Source organism: Phyllopteryx taeniolatus, chromosome 9 (genome assembly GCF_024500385.1).
Source record: "Phyllopteryx taeniolatus isolate TA_2022b chromosome 9, UOR_Ptae_1.2, whole genome shotgun sequence".
Lineage (NCBI taxonomy): Eukaryota > Metazoa > Chordata > Actinopteri > Syngnathiformes > Syngnathidae > Phyllopteryx > Phyllopteryx taeniolatus.
This window is the reverse complement of record NC_084510.1, coordinates 30,802,753-30,824,323: the sequence shown is the minus strand read 5'-3', so window position 1 is coordinate 30,824,323 and position 21,571 is coordinate 30,802,753. Positions and strand designations below refer to the sequence as shown.

At 43.3% G+C, this 21,571-nt stretch overlaps 3 protein-coding genes across 4 annotated transcripts; all 3 read right to left on the bottom strand.

The window, feature by feature from the left end:
* Window positions 1-1,844: 1,844 nt before the first annotated feature.
* Window positions 1,845-8,468, bottom strand: rem1 (RAS (RAD and GEM)-like GTP-binding 1). Its single transcript, XM_061785835.1, has 5 exons — window positions 8,329-8,468; window positions 6,551-6,927; window positions 4,481-4,563; window positions 3,897-4,104; window positions 1,845-3,119 (listed from the first exon to the last, which is right to left on the bottom strand). Exons 2-5 carry the CDS (start codon window positions 6,891-6,893, stop codon window positions 2,857-2,859), a joined length of 897 nt encoding a protein of 298 aa, XP_061641819.1. The 5' UTR covers window positions 6,894-6,927; window positions 8,329-8,468; the 3' UTR covers window positions 1,845-2,856.
* cept1b (choline/ethanolamine phosphotransferase 1b) lies at window positions 8,178-18,319 on the bottom strand. Its single transcript, XM_061785820.1, has 10 exons — window positions 18,058-18,319; window positions 16,498-16,710; window positions 15,889-16,063; window positions 15,173-15,320; window positions 14,840-14,981; window positions 14,506-14,590; window positions 12,973-13,104; window positions 12,168-12,326; window positions 11,917-12,042; window positions 8,178-10,626 (listed from the first exon to the last, which is right to left on the bottom strand). Exons 2-10 carry the CDS (start codon window positions 16,668-16,670, stop codon window positions 10,519-10,521), a joined length of 1,248 nt encoding a protein of 415 aa, XP_061641804.1. The 5' UTR covers window positions 16,671-16,710; window positions 18,058-18,319; the 3' UTR covers window positions 8,178-10,518.
* Window positions 18,320-18,745: 426 nt separating this feature from the next.
* pth4 (parathyroid hormone 4) lies at window positions 18,746-21,571 on the bottom strand. 2 transcript variants are annotated; one of them, XM_061785844.1, is made up of 3 exons: window positions 21,541-21,571; window positions 20,410-20,501; window positions 18,746-20,024 (listed from the first exon to the last, which is right to left on the bottom strand). In XM_061785844.1, exons 2-3 carry the CDS (start codon window positions 20,496-20,498, stop codon window positions 19,733-19,735), a joined length of 381 nt encoding a protein of 126 aa, XP_061641828.1. In that variant the 5' UTR covers window positions 20,499-20,501; window positions 21,541-21,571; the 3' UTR covers window positions 18,746-19,732. The 2 variants fall into 2 exon arrangements, with proteins under 2 accessions (XP_061641828.1, XP_061641829.1); XM_061785845.1 differs by having other exon boundaries at window positions 20,410-20,498; window positions 21,541-21,563.

The window sequence follows — 21,571 nt, the reverse complement described above, 5'->3', positions numbered from 1 at the left end:
AAACATGAAAGACGATTCGGAGTCTTCGGCAAAGCGAACGTGCGTGCTCTTGTGAACATCAAAACAATTTGATTGCCAAACTCTATTCTCCCGTGAATGTAACGTGCATTACGAAGACAATTTAGTCTTCACTCAACATCACTTATGCTCTTTTGTAAACATCAGATATTTTTTTTGACGGATGCTGTGTGGGTTGAATCATTTGGCTTTATTTGCCCACCCACAAAAAAAAATCCCAGTTATCGCTGAGCGTTGTTGTGCGCTTTTAATGTGAAGGGCTGCAGCTCGTCTTCCTGTGTTTGAAACGTGAACTTGACACCAAGGTTCGCAGGAATTCTGCCAACGCCCATCTGAGATTGATTAGCGAAGGAGCTCAAAGAAACCAACAACATGCTAATCATCTTCTTATTGTCAAGTGTGTGTTGTGTGTGTGTGTCACCGTCCATGTTTGATTTTTTTTACGAGCAGTGGCAACATGTCTCAAGATGCCTGTGAAGAATTTACTCTCTCCTCAAGGCAAACATTTGTGTCAAGGAAGAAAACAATGGTGCTTATAACACCTAGAATGATAATCAGATCTGATTATTGTTATGATGATAATTATTCATTCATTGTGAAAAATATCTTAAAACGAATGAACGTAGTGTATATGAATTTGATGCTTGTTTAATTTGCCGCTTCCGATGAGTTTGGAGGTCTTTTGGGAGGAAAAGTTAAGCGGGCGACCACAAGAGGGAGCCCCACTTCGCGCGCGAGAACAACGAATGCGTCGTCCGCAAAGCGAACACGTTTTGTAAACATCAAAGACAATGTCATTCTCAACAACGCCAATGCGTTTTTGAAACACTGAGCGACACGAGTCTTTGATGACGCTAACGTACAGTATGTGTTTTCAGCAACGGCAACAGACGTTTTGTAATCAAAGACACACGAATCCTCAAGACAGTTCGTGTAAACGTTAACGTAAACAATGAAACGAACGCATGTGTTTTTGTGAATATCAAAGACGCTTAACACATTCACTGCCATCGACGGCTTTAGAAGTCAAATATCCACGTTAACTGGGACGGCTGGCAGTGAATTAAGAGTGTTTAATGAAGCTAACATACAGTATGATTTGTGAGCATCAACCACAGTCTTTCAATGAGTTGTAAACATCAAAGACACTTGAATCCTCAACAAAGCTAACGTGAAGGAAGTGTATTTGATGTTTATATAAACATCAAAGACACCGCTTTAGCCAAAGTTGGTCTTTAGTGATGCTAACGTGTTTTGTAATCATCAAAGACAATGTAGTCTTCAATGACGGTAACGTTCGTAACACCACAGGGTTGTTAACTAAGCTAACACGTTTGTAGCTGTCAAAGGCACCGGTCCGCAACAAAGCTAATTTGTAAACATCAAAGGCTTCTCTACAAAGATAATGTAAACGTTCTTGTAAACATCGGGAACGTTATGTGGTGCGTCAAACGTGAAAGACACTGAAGTCCTCAATGAAGCTAATGTCCCTTTAGCTCCTTTAATGCTAGCGTGTTTTTGTTACCACCACCTTCTGCAACGCTCACGTGAGAGTTTTTGTAAACCGTCAAAAGTCCATTTAGAGTCAAATAAATGTTTTGCAAACTATGAAGACCATTTCGGGTCCTCAAAGAACTTTACTTCCATGTTTCCGAAAACATTCCAAATCAGTTTGGTGTCTTCAATGAAACTCAAAATGTGTGTGCGTGCATTCTTGTGCTGCTCCACGAATGTGCGCGCGCGTGTGAGATCTGCAAGTGAAGAAATGGAAAGCCACCGAGACACGTCCCAGCGTAAAACCGGCCAAAAATAGAGCGTACACCAAGCGTTTTTCCATAAACATTCATTCTTAGCCGTCAACGAACTTACATGTTTTGTAAAACACAAAGTCTTCAATTAAGACAAAATACATTTCTGTAAAAACGAAAGAGCATTTATGTCTTTGACGGCGCTAGTTGCACATTCATGTATGTGTTTGGCAAAACAAAGACACAAAGTGAGCGTGTTTAGAATATTTAACTTGAATGTGCGCAGACACCAGGGTGACGGCGGCCTGAAATGAAAAAAAAAAAACAACAACAAACAAAAGCGTAAGAAACGGGATCTGGCATCTTTGGGCCTGCGCTGCGCCGCCGGAGGATGTTTACATGCGGCTCGGCGCGCGCGCGTGTGCATGCGTGTGCGTGCCATCCGGGTTGAGTAGAGTCAGGAATTCTTTCCATTACAAATCAACGTTCAACACTCTTCATCCATCTCTCTCTCTCTCTCTCTCTCTCTCTGTGTGTGTGTTTTGTCGTGTCCGCCTGTTGCGGTTCTGATCCGACTTCGGAGGACGACGGCCAGCGGCGTGCGCTTTGTGAGCCGTCGCCATGACGATGCCGCGCAAACACAGGCACTGAGTTGCGTGGACGCTCGAGCCCGCGCGGGCCCTCAAACGCTAACGCGCAACAAAAATAGTGCGTGTGCGCGTGGTTGATTTTTATTAAAGTTTGAGATTGTATTTATGTGAGAGATTGTTTGTGTGAGAGAGACAACTAGTGCCTGTAAAGTTTGTGTGTGTGCGTGTGACGTGACTTCTGAGAAAGCGCAGATGTCGGTATGTGTGTGAGAGAGCGAGCGGGAGTGTTAGTGTGCAAATCTAACAAAATATTTGTCGTGACAGGTTTTTTGTTTTGTATAGTAATCTAGATACTCTCCATTTCAATATTTCGTCCCTTTGTTCGTTAGCATTAGCAGGCTACTTCCAGGTCCGAAGGCTTCGAGAAGCGGTCCCGACGGACAGAACAGTGCAGTTCCGCCGCGCCGGGACCAATCTGTCGGCGTCCGGGCGCCGGCGCTTCAGAGGACGGCCAGGTCGTGGCAGCTCTTGGATCGCACTTTGACGGCCACGCGCCGGTTGTTGCGCGACACCAAGCGGTCGAGGAAGCGCCGCGCCTTCTGGGCGAGGCTCTCCCTGCGCTCGCGGGACGACGAGCGCCTGCGCTGGCGGCGCAGGCGGATTTGCCGCACCACGCCCTCGAAGAGCTCGCTCACGTTGTGCTGCAGAGACGCCGACGTCTCGATGAACTTGCAGTCGAACACCGCCGCGCACGCTCGGCCCTCTGGGAAAAAAAAAAAAAAAAAGTACAATGACGAGCACGTTTTAGAGCCAAACGGAGTCCAAGGTAAACCCAAACGCTGCGTGTTTTTCAGAACGTCAACTACGTCTTTAACGTCCACCATTTTGTGAACGTCAAAGACGATGCGGTTGTCGTTGTGTGACATCAAAGACTATTGAATCTAAAGTGAGTGTTGCGTTTGTGTTGAGTCAAAGGCAATTTAGTCAATAATCCTAATGTCAAACATTTCTGTAAACATCAAAGACGATGTTGAGCCTTACGTGTTTAGTCAGCATCAGAGGCAATTTATATCGACAACAAACCTAACATGCATGTTTTAGTCACTATTAGTGAGTCGAAAACGTGCCCCAAATTAACAAAGACAATTTAGTCAGCAATGATCGCAATGTACAACTTTCTTTAGAGGCTTCGACTTAACGTGCATTTGTAAACGTATTTCATTTTGTAAAACATCGAAGATGCTGTATATCTTACCTAACTTAGACCTAACTTACATTTTTTACTTTTTTTGTGTGTCTTCGGCTAAACTAATGTGACACGGCGAGCTAATCTTTTACTACGTGCGTTTCTGTCAACATCAAAGACAATTTCAAACGTCTCGGGTGTTTGTCAAAAGATTTCACCAACAAATCCATCGTGCTCGTTTGTTGTGTATCCAACAAAGACAATTTCGTCTTCGAGGAAACTAACGCGCCAACAAATTCATGGTACGCGTTTGTGTAAAGCTCAAAGACGCTTTCATGGTTTTGTGGCGTTCACCTTCCAGCGCCACCTCCCTGGATCGCACCAGGTCGCTCTTGTTGCCCACGAGGATGATGGGAACGTCGTCGGCCTGGCGGCGACATCTCAGCGTGATGCGAAGTTCGGCGGCCGCGTCGAAGCTGCGGCGGTCGGTGACCGAGTAGACGACGACGTAAGCGCTGCCCCACGTCAGACACGCCTCCTCGCCCGATCGACCGTCTTCGTCCTGCCGGGGCGACGCACAAACGTCAAAGACCGAGTACGGTCGGCGGTGCGCTTAACGTGCATATTTCGGCCAAAATTATAGTCGGTTAAACGTCAAAGACGTTTTCATCTTCAGAGAACGTAACACACGTCTTTCTGTAAATATCAAAGACGATTTAGTCTTTTCATAATCCCGACGTACGGGTTTTTATAACATCAAAGAATCATTTGTTGTGCGTGTCGTAGTTTTAGTCAACATGGTGTACTCGTTTTTTACTCTCCTCATTGATCCCAACACGATTTTCCATAAACATCAAAGACAGTTTCGTCCTCAATAAGTTTGGAATTGTCGATGAACCCAACATCGATGTTCTGTAAACATCGAAGACGATTCTTACCGGTTTGTCGTTTGTCCACGTATCCGTGACGACCAGCGTGGTTTCCTTGTCGTCCACGGTTAGCGTTCTCTCGTACGTGTCCTCTGAAAAGGCCAAAAAAGAAATCAACAAAAAGCAGGAACGTCAAAAGTCAGGCAAGCCTGTTCGGCCCCCGGGGGAGGTCCAACAGCGGGTCGATACGGCGTCAGGGATGACCGCCGGCCAATCAGCAGACATTCAATCAATGAGGTCATTCAAAGTCAAAGCGGACGCGTCCGGATCGATCGACCGCCATTGTCGTCGATCGCGCTCGGGTGAAGTCATCTGGCCAAAGTTGACCTCCATGTCGAGCGCTGCAACGCCATTGAGGTTGGCAAAAAACATACTGAATACTAGTCTTAATAAAAAAAAAAATAATATTTTTTTTTTAAAAAAAGCTCTTTGCTAGCAAATCCTTTTGATGTTGCTAAAACACATTAATTCAACCCTAAATTGTCTTTGATGTTGATTGTATTTATTTTTCATCATTTTGGTGTTTGGAGCACACATGGGTTAGGTTCTTTAAAGGCTCTAAAAGGTCTTTAATGGTTTGGAAAACACACGTTTGTTCCATTGAAGACGAAATTCTTCATTTTATAAAAGGAAGGTTCATTCTTTAAATTGTCTTTAATGTTTACCAAAATGTGTATGTAACGTTCTCGGGAGATCGTTGAACTCTGAAAATACTTTATTTGGTTTGTTGAACTTTTAAATTGTCTTTAAAGCTTTAAAAAAAAAAAAAAAAAACTTGCTAGGCTCACTGAAGATGAATTAATTATCAGTCTACAAAAATATGAAAGAGGAAAAGAACCATCCGGACTGTTATGGACGCAACGTTCAAAAGCCAGCATCTGTGATGGTATGGGGCTGTGTTAGTGCCAATGGCATGGGTAACTTACACATCTGTGAAGGCACCATTCATGCTGACAGGTACATACAGGTTTTGGAGAAACATACGCTGCCATCCAAGCAACGGCTTTTTCATGGACGCCCTGCTTATTCCGGCAAGACATTGCCAAACCACATTGTGCACGTGTTACAACAGCGTGGCTTCGTGGTAAAAGAGTGCGGGTGCTAGACTCAGCCTGCCTGCAGTCCAGACCTGTCTCCCATTGAAAATGCGTGGCGCATTATGAAGCGTAAAATACGACAACAGAGACCCCGGACTGTTGAACGGCTGAAGCTGTACATCGAGCAAGAATGGGAAAGAATTCCACCGACAAAGCTTCAACAATGAGCGTCCTCAGTTCCCAAACGTTTATTGAATGTTGTTCAAAGAAAAGGTGACGTAACACAGCGGTAAACATGAGCCTGGCCCAGCTTTTTGGGAACCTGTTGCAGCCATCAAATTCTAAGTTCATGATTATTTGCTCAAAACAAAACAAGTGGATCAGTTTGAACATGAAATATCTCGTCTTTGTAGCGTATTCAATGAAATATAGGTCGAACATGATTTGCAAATCATTGTATTCTGTTAACGTCCCAACTTCATCGGAATTGGGTTTGTACAAAGCTTCACTGGACTTTAAATTGTCTGTGATATTTGCAAAAATACTTGAGTTGGGTTGTTGCAGACTCTTACACTTACATCGGGTCATTGAACTTTAAATTGTCTTTTTTAGGTGTGTTGAACTCAAACTGATTCTTAGAAAAACATTTGAGTTTTATTGAAGACTACATTTTATGATATTTACGAAACACATCGGTTTTGTTTTTTTGACTAACTGGTCTTTGGCGTTAATGAAATTACTTTTGTTCGGCCCTTTGAACTGTAACTTGTCTTTGTTTTGTTCTGAAAACGCATTAGGTAAGCGGAACAAAATTGTCTTTTGACGTTAACAAAAGACTAAACGGTCTTTATGAAAACACGTATGTTTAGGTTTGCTCTTTATGGCTGAGAAAACACTTTTGCCGACAAAAACCGCATCAGGTTCGGTGAAGACTCCAAAGTGTCTCTGTCGTTGATGCAAACACGTACTATATGTCGGTCTCCACTTTCGGGCTTCGGGTCATAACGAGCAATATTCAGCAGCCTTGAAAACGTCTCCTCACCTGCCGGTTGTTCGTCCTTCTCGTTGAGTCCCGCAAAGATTCCGGCCAGGCTGCTCTTCCCCACGCCGTGGTCGCCTAGCAACACGACTCGGTAGACGCACTCCGGCTCGGCCTGAGAGTCGTCCTCCGAGTCGGAGCTCCACCGCGCCCGGTCGTGGAGGGACTTGTCCCCCGGGTGGTAGGACGCCGACTGCCCCAGCGGAGGGTGCCCGCGCTGCGGGCGGCCCTGCCCCGGGACGCCGCCCGGGTCGTCGCGGGTGCAGGACGGCTGCTGGGCGGGGCGTACGGGGGTGCTGCCCCGCTGCCGCAGGACGTCCTTTTTTCTCTGAATGTTGATGTTCATGTTGCTATGGTGACAGCATCAGACCGCTTTGGGTCTGAGGAAATTGATGTCATGGTTTTCACAGTCAATGTTTCAGAAGTTTGTCCTCTTTGATCGGCCGGAGTACATAAACGGTGACCTAACACTCTGATGTTGACGAAACGTACGTTAGATTTGTTGAAGACTGATGTTTACGAAAACTCGTATATTAGGGATAGCTGAAGACGCTAATTTGTCTTCTGTATTTATAAAACTTGCACATTAGGCGCGTTGAAGATTGTTTACGAAAACTCGTACATTCGGTTAGCTGAGGACTCTAAATTGTCTTTGTTTACAAAAACCTGTACCTTAGACTCGTTGAAGACTGCTTACGAAAACCCGTACATTAGGTTAGCTGAAAATGCGAAGTTCTTTGATGTTTATAAAACACCTATGTTAGGCTTGTTGAAGACTTTTGTGTCCAAAAACTCGTACATTAGGTTAGCTGAAAACACCACGTTGTCTTCGATGTTTATATAACAACACGTACATTAGACTTTTTGAAGACTTTGTTTACGAAAACTCGTACATTAGGTTAGCTGAAAATGCTAAGTTGTCTGATGTTTATAAAACACCTACGTTAGGCTTGTTGAAGACTTTGTTTCCGAAAACTCGTACATTAGGTTAGCGAAAACGCCAAGTTGTCTTCGATGTTTATAAATCACGTACGTTAGGCTTGTTGAAGACTTTATTTACGAAAACCCGTACATTAGGTTAGCTGAAGACAAAACTTTCCTCAATGTTTATATAAATGTGTACGCTAGGCTCGAAAACTCTTGTTTACAAAAACGTACATTCGGTTAACTGAAGACTATATTGTCTCCGTTTACAAAAACTGTAGACACAGGTTTGTTGAATCCTCTTACATATTCAAAAACATGCATGCTACATCCAAATTTTCTTTGACATTTGCAGAAACGCGTAACGTTAACGGAAGCTAAAAATGGTCTTTGATGTTTACAATGCACTGTTTTGACTCTTTGATGTTTGCAAAAAACACGGAACGTTAGGCTAGCTCAAGACTCGTTAGCTTGCTGACCTCTAAATTGTCGTCACAGTGACAAAGTATGTTGGAGTTGTTGAAGACTCAAAATCGATTTGAAGGTTTGTTGTGATTGACAGGTGAAAGTCGGCCATTATTTGCCAAGTGTTGTTTTTGCCGTTGCTAAATGTTACTCTTCGTGTTCGACACTTGTTTAAGGTGAGAGCCGCTCAAAAATAATGACACGAATATTACAAAATGACTTTCAAAGTGACACTAGCGAGGAGCGTATATACACACACTATTATATTTGCAAGTACACACACACACGCAAATAACGCAGCAGCTTTCCATGACATGATTTAAGACATTATTAAACATGCAAATAAGTACAAAGGTCAACTTTGGAGGCGCCATGTGTGCCAATCAACATACCAGATGGTCCATGAAGAATCTGTGGCGTGTCCTCCGTAGACACAACAGCCGAGCTTTGTGTCTTTGAGTGTGTGTGTGTGTGTGTCTTTGAAACACAATCCTTTGCCACGCTGACCCCGCAAAGTTCCACAACAGCTTTAAAAATTCAGCAGCGGAATCACACGCACACACATCTACCTCCCGGTCTCGCACAGTGTGTGTGTTCATGTGTGTGTGTGACAGCAGAGGAGAAGCAGATATGTGCGGGGGGAGTGTGTGTGTGTGTGTGTGTGTGTTTAACAGTGTTGGCTTAGGAAAAATGTTGGTCACTTCCTGTGACAAAAAGCAAAAAAAAAAAATAAAAAAGCAAAAGCAGTCAGGCAGGATTTGTTGACGTCTCCCATTAATTGCTAACATGTTTTTATTTTCATCCCAGGCTAAAATTAAAATGGCCGTCACGTCGTGGGACTTGTCCACAACATGGGAAAACTGACCGAGACTTAATTAATAGCATGCTTCCCTTTGGAAATTAACGTCACACACAAGGAACAACGTCAGGCGTCGGAGAGCACTTGAAAGTTTCAACTCCAAAGCGTGTCGTTGACACGCCGGGCCTGCGGGTGGCGCTGGAACAACGCAATTCATTGTTTTGGACTTTTAACAAATGAATTATGTCACACACTTGAAAAAATGTCAAAACGACATCAACAAAAGGCCTCGTCCGCATGGAAAGCACTTGAAAGTTTTGACTCCACAACATGTCGTTGACATGCCAGGCCTACGGGCGGCGCTGTCATCACACCACATTTGGTGTTGGACTTTGAACAAAATGAAAAATGTCACACGTCAGAAAACATTTCAAAGTTTGGACTCCAAAGCACGCCCGTGGGTGGCGCCGTAACAATACCGTGTTCCGTTTTGGACTTTAAAGAAAATTAATAATGCCACACAGTCGCGAGTCACGACATCGTGACTCAGCGTTGGCGTCGACAAAATGACCCATCCGCACAAACAGCACATGAAAGGACTGCAAAGCATGTCATTGACGTGCCAGACCTGTGGGGGGCACTGTAACAACGCCATGTGTTTGTTTTAGACTGAAATTATATATTATATTATATTATATTGCATGGACAGGGCCGCCATCCATTTGAGGAAATTTGCTGTAGAAAAATAAGAACTATTCAATAAAGTTGGAGAATACAATGAATACCCAGAGAGGTGTTTTAATGCCAAAATTAAATAAAGGATTATTGATTCAAATGCCAACAAGTTCATAAAGTGGCCCATTTATTCAATTGTGAAATATAATCTTAATTGTGACACAATTTAGGGAACCATTTTTTTCCCTAAGCCTTTAACATTGGCGTTGGTATTTATTTAATAGAAAGTTTGAATTCTTGTAAACAAGTTTTGTTTAAAGAGTTACATTTTTTGTATGTACTGGGATTTGCATTAGAAAAAAACGTTTGGTGGCATTTTTAATTATTCCATGGAATTTGTATTTTGTGCCAATTTTTTATTTATTTTTTATTAAATAACTGATGTCAAACACAAAATGTCACTCAAAGAATTCCATTAAATAAAAGAGAACACAAGTCAATAAGGTCATCAAATATATATATATATATTATTTTTCTTAATCTGTCATTAGACAAGATTATATTTAGCATTTTAGTTATTTTATATTTTCATTCATATTCCGAGAGATGTATTTAACAGGCGTTATATTTATTTAATTTTGGCACACACACACAAAAAAAAACTCCATACACACATCTTGACAATAAATAAAATAGACCAGTTCAACCCCTCAAAAATGTACACCTAATAAGTGGTTATTGCAACTTTAGACATGAATTGTTAATAAACTGTATTCTGCGTAAAATTCATGAGTAAGCAAGCACATGAAAAGCAAATGATCTACAATGGCAAAAACCAAAAAAGGTAACAAAAAATAGACGTGTTTTTGAAGAGCAAAGCGTTTTTTCTCTCTTTTCTTTTTATGTGTGTGTGTGTGTGTTATGGTAGCACCTGAAGTCTTCAAACAAACACTGACAGGAAGTAACGCTCCAGTACGATCACATGACTGCTCCCGACATTGGCTTGTCTGAAGCGCCATGGGATGGATGGAGGGATGGAGGGAGGGTGGTGGAGTCCATCCGTGCGTGCGTGTGTGTGTGCGCGCGCGCGTGGCGCGCGGCTTTGGCCTCAGTGCAGCGAGCAAGGCTTGATCTTGAAGACGAAGATGTGAAGGTGGCCGGCGATCTGGTTGCACACGCTGACGCAATAACGCAGCAGATCCAACAACGACAGCACCTGCGGCGACACAAGCAAAGTCTTCGCAAATTCACAACTAATTCTTCGGGAACATTTATGCGCTTCACAAAACAAGTAGTTTTGCCTTGGAAACATCCAATGCTGCTGTGGAAAGTGTAGGATTTTTTTCCCAGACGATACTTAAAAATGTATTTTTTGCTGTCGAAATTTGACATTTTTTCTTTTTTTAATTCAAGCTTTTTTCCTCCAAATTGTGTACTCGTTTTCTTAAAAATTTACTTTTTTCATGGAAAAAATGAATGGCAACCTTTTTCATAAAATAATCAGAGCTTGTCTTTTTTTCTTCAAAAATGTAAGTTTGTTTTACCAGAAATGTATGAATTATTTAAAATTGGCAATTTTTATTTATTTATTTTTTATAAATGTATGATTTTTTTTGAAGGACTTTTGGGGAAATTGTTTTTCAAGAGAAATTTACGATTTTTCAAAAATACACAACGCTTAGAAGATGTGACTTTTTTTCCCAGGAGAATTTAAACTTTTTTTTTTAAATATCCGATTTTTCTTTCTCAGAAATACCAAACTTTCTTGTGAAACATTTCTGATATTTTTATGGAAAAAAAATGACAATTCTTCAAAATTCACATTTTCTTTCAGAAAATATATGGCTTTTCTTTAAAATGTTTTTTTGTTTCTTGAACATGACTTCTTCAAAATTATAGAATGATTTAGTATCTTTTTTTGAAAATGTAGAACAAAAAAAAATATATACATTTTTCTCAGAAATATGTTTTTCTTGGAAATTTAAGTATAGAACTTTTTCTTGAAAAAGTATGATTTTTTCCCCCTCAAAAATAGGATTTCTCGAAAATATATGATATTGTCTTATACATACAAATCCTCCTTTTTCTTGAAAGTATCCGATTTTTTATGTCAGAAATATCCGAAGCTTATCTGGAGAATTTAAAATGTCTCTTCTCGAAACTGTACGACTTTTCTTGAACAAGAATCGTTTCTTTTCCTAAAAAATGACTTTTTCATGAGACAGCCTAAAAAAACTGTTCTCCTTTGATTCCATTCTTTTTGATCAAAAATGTGCAGCTTGAATCTTGTAAGATTACGACCTTTCCCCCCCCAAAATATCCGTTTGATTCTTTTCCTTGCAAGTATCCAACTTTATTCTCATACCACTATGACTTATTTTCCTCAAAAAAGAATGTTCATCCTTCGAAGGTGAACATTTGTTTCCTTCGATAACATCCGACTTTTTTTGTTGTTTTCCAAGAAAGCATGATGAACGATGAAAGGATTTCAGCGTGCGACACTCACCAGTGCGATCCACAGCACCAGGTACTCGTCAACGAAACTATTGAAATACTGATTAAGGAACAGGAGTCCCGGCCCCAGGAAGGCCAAGTCGTGCAGGTGCATCTCGCTTTTCGTCATGTGCGCTACCTGAGGACACGCCAACACACGTAGCATCACAAAACAGCGATTTCATTTATTCTCTCTTTCCCCTCTCGTCTTTGTGGCGAAATCCGCGCACGAGGCGACGGAGGTAAAGTGTCTGTTTGACTTACGACTAATTTATTGGTGATTTTGGCAGAGACGAAGCCAAAGGCCAGGATGTAAAGACACGGGTGTTTCTCGAAGAGCTGGACGGCAGACTTCTTGTAAATCATCACGGCCAGAACGATGACGGAACCGATGTGCAGCACTGGAGACAGCACGCTGGTTCCCTGACAACACGCACAGTGCAAACGTACGTCACGGCGTCTCCTCAAGGTGACCTTCATCACACACACGACATTTGCTCAAGCCCTTGCAGTTCGCGTCGTTCATCTGTTAAATATTTCGGTCAACATTTCCAGGAGGAAAATTGCCCTTAAAATGGGCGCTTGAAACAAAAAATGGCAGACTTCCTGTGTGACTTCTACTCATGATAGACATGTCTCCCAAATGTCATGTTGCCAAGTGAAATTGGCTTCTGGGGATGGACTTTCCCAAAAATTGGAAGGATGTGAAAATGACCAGAACAACCCTAAAATGGCTGCTTCCAACCAAAATGGCCGCCTCCCTGTGTCTCTTTAGGCTGGGCTTCTTCATGAGACTTTTGTGTGCGTCTATTCGTGACGACCAAGACCGGCAAATTTCATGTTGCTAAATGAAACTGAATATTCCCAAAATTCGAAGGACGCCCGGATACGGCCGAAAGGGCCCTAAAGCTGCCGCTTCAAATGCAAATCGACATCTCTTCAGGCATACCTTCTTGAGACTTTTTTTTTTTTTTTTTTTTGTGGGTCTAGCAAATTTCACGTTGCTAAGTGAAACTGGCCACTGGGGCTGAATTTTCGGAACGAACTCCGTCTTCAAGGGTAAACTTACAGCTATGGTGGAGCCGTTCTTGCCAACGCCTCCGGTGAAGATGACTCTGAAGTAGTTGGTACAGGAGAAGATCGCGCCTAGAAACGTGAAAACGGCAGGAACCATTTTCACCTGGACGTTAACAATCGGAATCTGGAGAGAGAAACGGAAGCATCGTTCATTCGAATGCTGCGCGGCGCCACAAACAACCAATTGGTGGTGCGCAAGCGCCATCCAGTGGGAGCGCAAGGTACAATTGGACAATTACATTGCTTGTGTTTGTTTTCATCAATTGCAAACTTTTTTTTAAAAGATTACAAGCCTTGCCAGGAGGTCTTATTACATGCGGGATGCTAGAAAAAAGATTCCCGAGCTGTGGCGGACACACCGCTGGCGGTGCGCAAGTGCAAGTCAGTCTGGTATAATATTACACATTTACGTCCTTTCTTTGTTACCCTCCAGAGTGCAATTTTCCACGTTAGCGTGACTGAGCGACAGAAAATAAATTATACGTTGACTTTTGTTGAGGAGTTGCGCCATTTCTGTTTATTTAGCATTCAAATCAGGAAGCGAGTCAATGTTGGCAACGCAACGGTCGATCCACAACAGGGGATTCCCCAAACGGCGGCACCCAAGCGCCCTCCAGTGGTTGCGTAAGGTCTAACACTCTCACATTGACATTGTTTTGACCCAAGACCAATGTTTGAGGTCTTGGCGGAGGTCTCTTGTTACTACTTGTGTACTAGAACTGTGGTAGGCCAGTATAATGGCCATCCAGTACATAATACACATTTACATTATTAGTCATAATCGTGACGTGACTCGACAACTGGAGATCCCCAAACCGTGGTGCGCTGGCGCCCTCCAGTGGCTGCACAAGGTTTCAACGTCATAAATGTGTCATTTTTATGTATTTTTTGTCAACGGGTGTACACATTTTTTTCAAATATACAACTTTTTTTCTTGAAAATGTATGATTCTTTTTTTGGGGGGAAAAACACCGTTTTTACTGGATGTATAGATTTTTTTTTTTATGTATGATTTGTTTGGGTTAAAATTAAACAAATAGAAAAATAATTTCTTGAAAAAGAATGATTACAAAATTCCTTCACAAATGTATAATTGTTTTCTTCTTTTTTCCAAAATATATACAACATTTTGAAAATTATGACTTTTGAAAATAGACTTCTGGAAAATGTTTTTGTGTAGTATTTAAGATCCCCCCCACACACACACACACAAAAATAACACTTTCTCAAAAATGTACGCAAAAATATACCCCTTTTCTGAAAATTTACGATTTTTTTTCTTGAAAATTAGACCATGAAAATTAAAGATTTTTTTCCACTGAAATGTATGGTTTTCCTTCCTTTTAAATGTTTTCTTGAAAATGTATAAATAGACTTTCTAAATACACAACTTTTTCTTGAAAATGGCAGATTTTTGTCTCGTTTCAAACAAATCCAAATCATTTATTTGTGGTGCCTTGCGATACTATTTTATGGCAAACCGGTCATCGAGGCGCTAGAACGGCGTTTCTTCGGTACGTCTTACCAGCGCCTGCCAGAAGGCGGAGCCTCCCACGGCGGCCAGCAGGTACATGCTTATGATGAAGAGCTGCACCTCGGTCACGTCGATGCTGAGGGACAAGACGGCGGCGTTAGCGATCGGCCCGATTATCGGGTGCCTCCGAAAGACGATCGGGGCACGCTCTGAGTGAATCCCTCCCAAAACGAGATCTCTAAACGATTAAATCTACCGTCAAAACAGTTGTGGATTCACTCGAACTACTAATTGTTGCAGCTCTACTTCTGCCATCGATTCGTTTGAGCAGAAAGGAACGATTCTCACATGCGTGTGGAGTACGGCGTGCCTCTTTCCTACTCACATGCCGAATCGCAGCGTTCCCGACACGTACGTCTGCCAGTGGGCGCAGTAGAACATGAACATGCCGGCGAAGCAGCAGAAGAACATCCAGTCGGGGTTGGTGCCCAGCTGCACCGCGACGCTGGTTCCCAACACCACAAACACTGCAAACGCCAAACGAGCCAACTTCAGAGACGGCCGACGTGGGGGAACTAAACTGATTCCACCGCACTTTAAACGCACTTTTCAAAAGTGTACAGCTTGTTTTGGAAGGAAAACTTGAGCGCAAAAATCTGAAAATCATGACCAAAGGAGGCTCATCTTCCCCAAAGGGCCAGCAAATAAAGCGTCTCACCGGTGGAGAGCGAGTCGCAGCCGTGGTCGAAGAGCTCCCCCAGAGGCGAGCTGCTGTTAGTGCGCCGGGCCTGCTTGCCGTCGATGGCGTCCAGCGACTGGTACACGAAGAGACCCACGGCGCACATCAGGTACGCCCACAGTGGAGCCTGCAAAGCACACCGCGAGTTTGCCACGTTCTAGTGCTGCTTACAGGAGACAAAGTCGACACACCAAACCCTTTTACAGTAACTTGAACAATAGTTGAACAAACGTTTATCCTTAACTTCTGACTCCAAAGTAGTTATCTATGAATTTGTTGTGTTGATGTAATAATATGAGGCGATTAAAAATGTATGACTTCACAGTCATAACGGCCCTCTGAGGGAAACCGGAACGACAATGTGGCCAGCGATGGAAAAACAAAAAGTTTGACACCCCTGGCGTCAAGGATTAACGCACCATGTTTGATAGCCCGTCCATGGCGTTTTACATTGTTTGTTAGCATTTAGCTAAATGGAGTGTCAAATGGCAAAGCTACGTGGTTGTTTCAAATAATCAACGTGGAATTGTCCTTGTCTGCTTGATGTGAAGTGAGTTGAGTTGAGTTGAGTTGACCGCCACCGTACAGCGCTCAAATTGCAAATATTTTTGCTCCAAAGTCAAAGCAAAAAAAAAAAAAAAAAAATCTTCTATTTGTATTTCGAAAAAGTACAAATCCCTGCTTGTGTTGCTGACCTGTTCGGTGGCGGTGGGGCAGTAGTAGACGAGCACCAAGGTGGTGAAGATGTTAGTGGCCAGGCCGACGACGGTGATGAGGTTGGGCGCGATCCAGGCCGGAACGCGGGCAACCAGCCACTCCCAGTAGCGCTGCATCAGAGGCTCCAGCAGCGAGCACCCGGCGCTGCTGTACCTGCACACCACAACGCCGACCATTGACCTCGGGATGAACTTTTAGCGCAGCCCGTCCAGGAAGAGCCGAGCGGTGTCGGGCCTGTGACGACGACGTGACGTCGCCTCATTGATTCCCGCCAACGATCACTTGCGCAAATTCAGCACGACTGACAAAATTCTTAACCGTGAAATGTCAAATGAGCTTATCGGCAGCCCGTGTAGGGCAGCGACCGACATGGGCCTGCACCTCCTGCGCCCTTTTATGCACCCTAAGGTTGTGACAACAGCACCAAATGTTGCTCCCTTCCCGTTACAGTTTCGACAGCAGCCCATTTAGGCGGCATCCAAATTGACCTCGCTGACACTTGCGAATTGAAACAGGCGCGCTGTCGCCAGCCAACACTCAGCGGGCCAATCACACACCATCGAGCAAAGTCAACAAACGGGCTGCACCTGTGCTCCTCCAGCCTTTTGAGCTGATGCCTGGAGAGGGGGGGCGAGGGCAGCTCGACCAACCTGCGCAGCACTCCGGGCGCCAGCCAGCAGCTCGCCTCCACGCCGGCGCCCGGCCCGGGCGCCCGGCGAGAGCGCAGGCCCCCCCCGTGCTGCTGCCCCGTCGCGCTCATGGAGCCCCGGCTGGCCCGCTGCTCCCAAGTTGGACACCACCTAGTCGTGAGGACAAAAACAGTTTACGTTTCAGCTTATTTCCTTTTTCGCCATTTCGTTTTTTCATGGCCCCCTCGAAAACATCTGACATCTGGCCAAAACAGAAAGCATTATACTGCTTGAGTGTCATTTTTCACAGCTAATGGTCGCTATTCATGTTTGCACCAGAATAATAATAATAATAATAATATACATGTCTTATTATTTGGGTTTCATAATGCAAAATCCATTTTGATCCCAGCACTCAATGAATTGCTGAGATAACTGCTAGAAAATTGGTACAAAAAATGTTTAACAGCTGCAGCCCGACATGGAATTGACATAAATTTAGGACTGCAACTAACAATGATTTTAAAATTCGATTCATCTGTTGATACATTTTTTTTTTAGATGACTCAGATTTAAAAAAACAAAAAACAAAAAAAAAAAACACATTTTTTAATTTCCATCCCTTTATTCAAAAACAGGATATTATATCAAATTAACAGTACAGAAAATGCAGAAAAATAAATTGATTGTAACATATCAGACATTTTCGAGAGTAAAAGCAGATGTTTGCAAATGTCTTATTTTGATTCAACACAAAGATAATAAATATGCTGTCCCGGAGGACTGCAGAAATTTGGGAATATTTACTGTTAGAGGCTGAAATTCGACAATTGGACAATTTTAAATTTAAAAGGTCGAAGCGATTCATCAATTATCAAAATAGTTGTTGATTCATTTGATCATCAACTAGTTGTCAATCAATTGTTTTACCTCTACACATGTTCCTCTGCATATTACGCATTTAAAAATAATACATTGGACAGTCGCGCTGCGAGTTACATAATGTGATAATATGCAAAATCAAGCATGATTGATGTGCAAATGCAAAACGAGAGTTGGAAACAAGTCTCCTAGTGTGCAAATGCGTCTCCAAGCACAAATTCCGTCATTGGAATAATGCAATCCAAAATGTACACGATCGTGTACATGCGTGAAAGTTCAACTTTCTCGATCGCAAAACGATGCTTGCAGCTCGTCAACAAACACCTGCGGATTGGGGGCTAGCTTAGCTTTAGCCTGGCTAGCTGATTTTGACCATTAGCATTAGCGTTAGCATTAGCATTAGCATTAGCATTAGCATTAGCTCGCCGCCACCTCCACGGCAGCTCGCGCGGCCGCCAACTTGTTCGGTCCGTGGAAAAAGCACTCCCGCGCCGTTCTATTGTCGTCATATCACCGCGCCCAACGCAACCCTACGCGCCGAAGAAAGTGTCACGTTCGCGGGAGAGGCCGAGAGCCGAGCAGAGAGTCGGCTCCTCCCGGCTAGCTAACCAGCCCAAGGCGGACGGACGCACCGACCTGAACCGAGAGCCGCGGAAGGTCCGACGGGAGACCGAAGGCTCCACACGCCGACACACGGGAGCCCGCGGCGGCGGTCGCTGGAGTGGAGCTCTTCGGAACCGAGGCGCTGAATTTGCGGCGTGCGCCGATTAGGGTAAAGTGGATCACCGACAACCGGTGCTGGTTCAGTATCACTGTGATTGACACCGACCGCACGACAATTGACGTGATCCCGTTGGAAATCTCGCGTTGTTGCAAACACTTGGGAATAATTGCACCTGATTTTAGACTACAAGGCAGCGGCCACTTTATACGCTCCATCCATCCATTTTCTGAGTCGCTTCTCCTCACGCGGGTGGCGGGCGTGCTGGAGCCCATCCCAGCTATCTTCGGTCGCCAGACAAACAACCATTCACACCTACGGGCAATTTAGAGTTGTCAATTAACATAGCACGCATGTTTTTGGGATGTGGGAGAAAAGCCACGCAGGCACGGAGAGAACATGCAAACTCCACACAGGCGGGGCCGGGGATCGAACCCCGGTCCTCAGAACTGTGAGGCAGACGCTCTAACCTGTCGTGCTGGCAGTTATATGCTCCTCTGTGTTCGCCACGTTTTCCTCTGGAGCCGCAATAAACCCGTGGTTTTCAACCTTTTCACGCCAAGTACCAACTCGAAAAATAATTTGTCTTTCCAAAAACCAGAATCAGAATCAGAATCATCTTTATTTTGTCAAGTATGTCCAAAAAACACACGAGGAATTTGCCTCCGGTCGTCGGAGCCGCTCGAGTACGACGACAGACAGTCGATGGGCGGAGAACACTTTGGAGACACAAAGACATTGACAGAGACTTACATAATCATCACGTCGTATATCGTTCTCGAATATCGGCGATGTATTTCTTGTGTGTCAAAGATGACAAATTACGGCATATTTGCACGTAGAAGGAAGGTCTTGTTTACAGAATTCACACGCAGCCAAATTCTGACCCAAAAATACATTACATGCATACACGTTGAACCTTTAGCCTTTGCGTTTGTTTTCAAAAATTCCATTTTATTTTCACTTTCCTCAATTTAATCGCATCGTTAACGTTGAATAACTTAAGGATGTTCTTTTGGGGGGAGTATTTTTCAACTAATGTAGACAATTAGCATGAGGCCGTCGCATGTGTGCATGGAAAATGAACAACAAGTCACAGTTACGAATGTCAAATGTGTTCCGCTGTACATGCCAGGTTTTTGTGAAAGAAAAAAATAATAATAATCCCCATTTTCCTGCACGCGTTTGGGACATTTCAAGGGTGTTTTTGCAAATACTCAACTTCTCCAGAAGCCGTCATCCGATCTTCCAAGTTCTCGGGCGGAAGTGGCCGTTCCGACCAGACTCCGCGTTTGCTAATTGGGAGTAAGGAATGATGCACTTACTGCATTCGCAATCATTCACTCAAGCCTTCCTCCCAAATCACGATAGAGGGATTTTTTTTGTGGACATTTTAGGGAACTATCTAGGGCTACTAGGTCATTTCTGGCAAATCTTGTCACATTGCGACTTCACAAATGTCAGGAAAAGCCTACTAGAACATTTGAACCTGATTTGGTTTAATTTGAGGGACTTTAAATCACAAAATCACAAAAACCTGGCATTCAAACAGGGGTGTGTAGACTTTTGCTAGTCACCGTATTAATGGGTTTAAGGCTCTCGCTCGGCCACGTGCGTCACAAAAAGACTGTTGAAGAAGTTTCTGAGGAGGTCGCGCGCCAGAACGGGCCGGTAGTCGTCGACGGCGACGGCGAGGTCCGGAGCCGCGTTGCGGTTCGGCTCGGGGGCGGGGGCCTTTCGGGGTCCCGGGCCCGAGGCCGCCGAGCGGGTCCGGGCGGTGTGCAGACCCTCCGTGGCCCCGGACAGCCAGATGAGCCGCTTGAGGGTCTGGATGTTGCGGCCGCGGTCGTGCATCAGCTGGTGCTCCGCGACCACGCGGCGACTGCGGGCACAAGAAAAGAAAACGCCGCACGTCAAAGATCTCTCGCGTGTTTATTTGTTCCCCTCCCCCCTCCCCGTTTGTGTGCCATCAAACGGTGACGCAAGACTAATAAACATATTAAAGCAAGACTAGTAAATTGCTTTTGATGGCACAGGCTGTCGGTCATTAGCTCCACGAAGCGCGTCATCTTTTCAACGACGAGGCGCTCTAAAGCGGCCACGCCGGCGCGAAGCCCGGTCCGCACGCCGGTTGTTTCCCCTTCGCTCATCCGCGCTTTCTCTGCGAGACGCGCGCACGCTTCCGGCCGACGACGAGGCGCTCTAAAGCGGCGTTCGAGTTTCCGCATCGAGGGGGCGGGGCGGGCGGCTCGGGGTGTTGCTGTCACCTGCGGTCCTGATCGCAGAGTCCGGTGCGGAAGACCGCCACCAGCATGAAGACCGCCAGCCATTGAACGTGGGCGTGACACATCGGCATCTTCTGACAGCCAAAGACAAACTTGAGTTAGTCCGGAACGAAAATTGGATTCATCCACAAAAATAAGAAACAAAAATAAATAAATACATTAAAACAAAAAAAATTATAATAATAACAAATAAAAAATCAAGAAAAAACGTCTGACTCATCGGAGAGGAAATTCCCAAAAAATGTTGAAAGATGAAAATTCTTTGAGAAACTTTTTTTCACATTATTTCTGACTTATTGCAAAAGGAAAAAAAAAATCCAAAACATTTCAATAAAAATGACTAAAGTTCAACACGTTTATTTTTTTTCAACATTATTTCTGACTCATGGCAAAGGAAATTCAATTATTTAACACAAGACAAAAAAGGAAAGAAATCAACAAAATTATGAAAGTTGCATCATGTCTGAATCATCTGAGGAAAATAATTATTTGATAATAGAAAAAAAAGAAAAAACATGAACATTTATGGAATTTGTAATTAGTTTTTTCAAAAAATCTTTAAAAATGTTTTATTAAATTTTGTCACAATCATCAATAAAAAATGTGTTTTGTTGTTTTCTTGTTGTATATATGTTTTTGTTATATATATAATTGTTCAAGACAAAATCCAATTCTTGACAAAAAAAAATAAAAAATCAAAGAAACAAAATGCAATTTTGGTTTTTTTCTCCAGATTTTGTTCTTTACAATAAATCTGACTCATCAGAGAGGAAATAAAATAATTTGATAGTAGAATAAAAATAATTGCGATACTTTTTCAAATCGTTTTTGTACACTATATTGAAGTTGTTGCAGAGTTAATACAACTATGTAATATAGAACAAAAATAATGCTGACCTCAAGCGTAACCCTGAGACAAAACAAACAAACAAAACAACAGTTTCCCGATAATAAATGAAAACAGGAAAACTGATTTTGAAGTTCCTATACATTCATTTTTTTTCCTCAGAGGAAAATAATTGAAAAACATTTTTACATGAAATATGACTCCAAATGTGCCCCGCATACTATTGTCAAGTTCGATTGAGTTCGCGGTGAAGAAGGTGTACTCACGTGATGGTGAGTGACAGCGGCTCCTCGGCTG

Bases quoted from the DNA above. Each gene is read 5' to 3' on its own strand.
- rem1 (XM_061785835.1), bottom strand. From the start codon at position 6,893: ATGAACATCAACATTCAGAGAAAAAAGGACGTCCTGCGGCAGCGGGGC. The intron at 4,564-6,550 runs GTGAGGAGACGT...TGGCCTTTTCAG, and splicing joins GAAGGACGAACAACCGGCAG to AGGACACGTACGAGAGAACG. The intron at 3,120-3,896 runs GTGAACGCCACA...TTTTTTTCCCAG, and splicing joins CAGGGAGGTGGCGCTGGAAG to AGGGCCGAGCGTGCGCGGCG.
- cept1b (XM_061785820.1), bottom strand. From the start codon at position 16,670: ATGAGCGCGACGGGGCAGCAGCACGGGGGGGGCCTGCGCTCTCGCCGG. The intron at 15,321-15,888 runs GTCAGCAACACA...TGTGCTTTGCAG, and splicing joins GCCCCACCGCCACCGAACAG to GCTCCACTGTGGGCGTACCT. The intron at 12,327-12,972 runs GTAAGTTTACCC...GCGTGTTGTCAG, and splicing joins AGAACGGCTCCACCATAGCT to GGAACCAGCGTGCTGTCTCC.
- pth4 (XM_061785844.1), bottom strand. From the start codon at position 20,498: ATGCCGATGTGTCACGCCCACGTTCAATGGCTGGCGGTCTTCATGCTG. The intron at 20,025-20,409 runs GTGACAGCAACA...TTGTGCCCGCAG, and splicing joins CTCTGCGATCAGGACCGCAG to TCGCCGCGTGGTCGCGGAGC.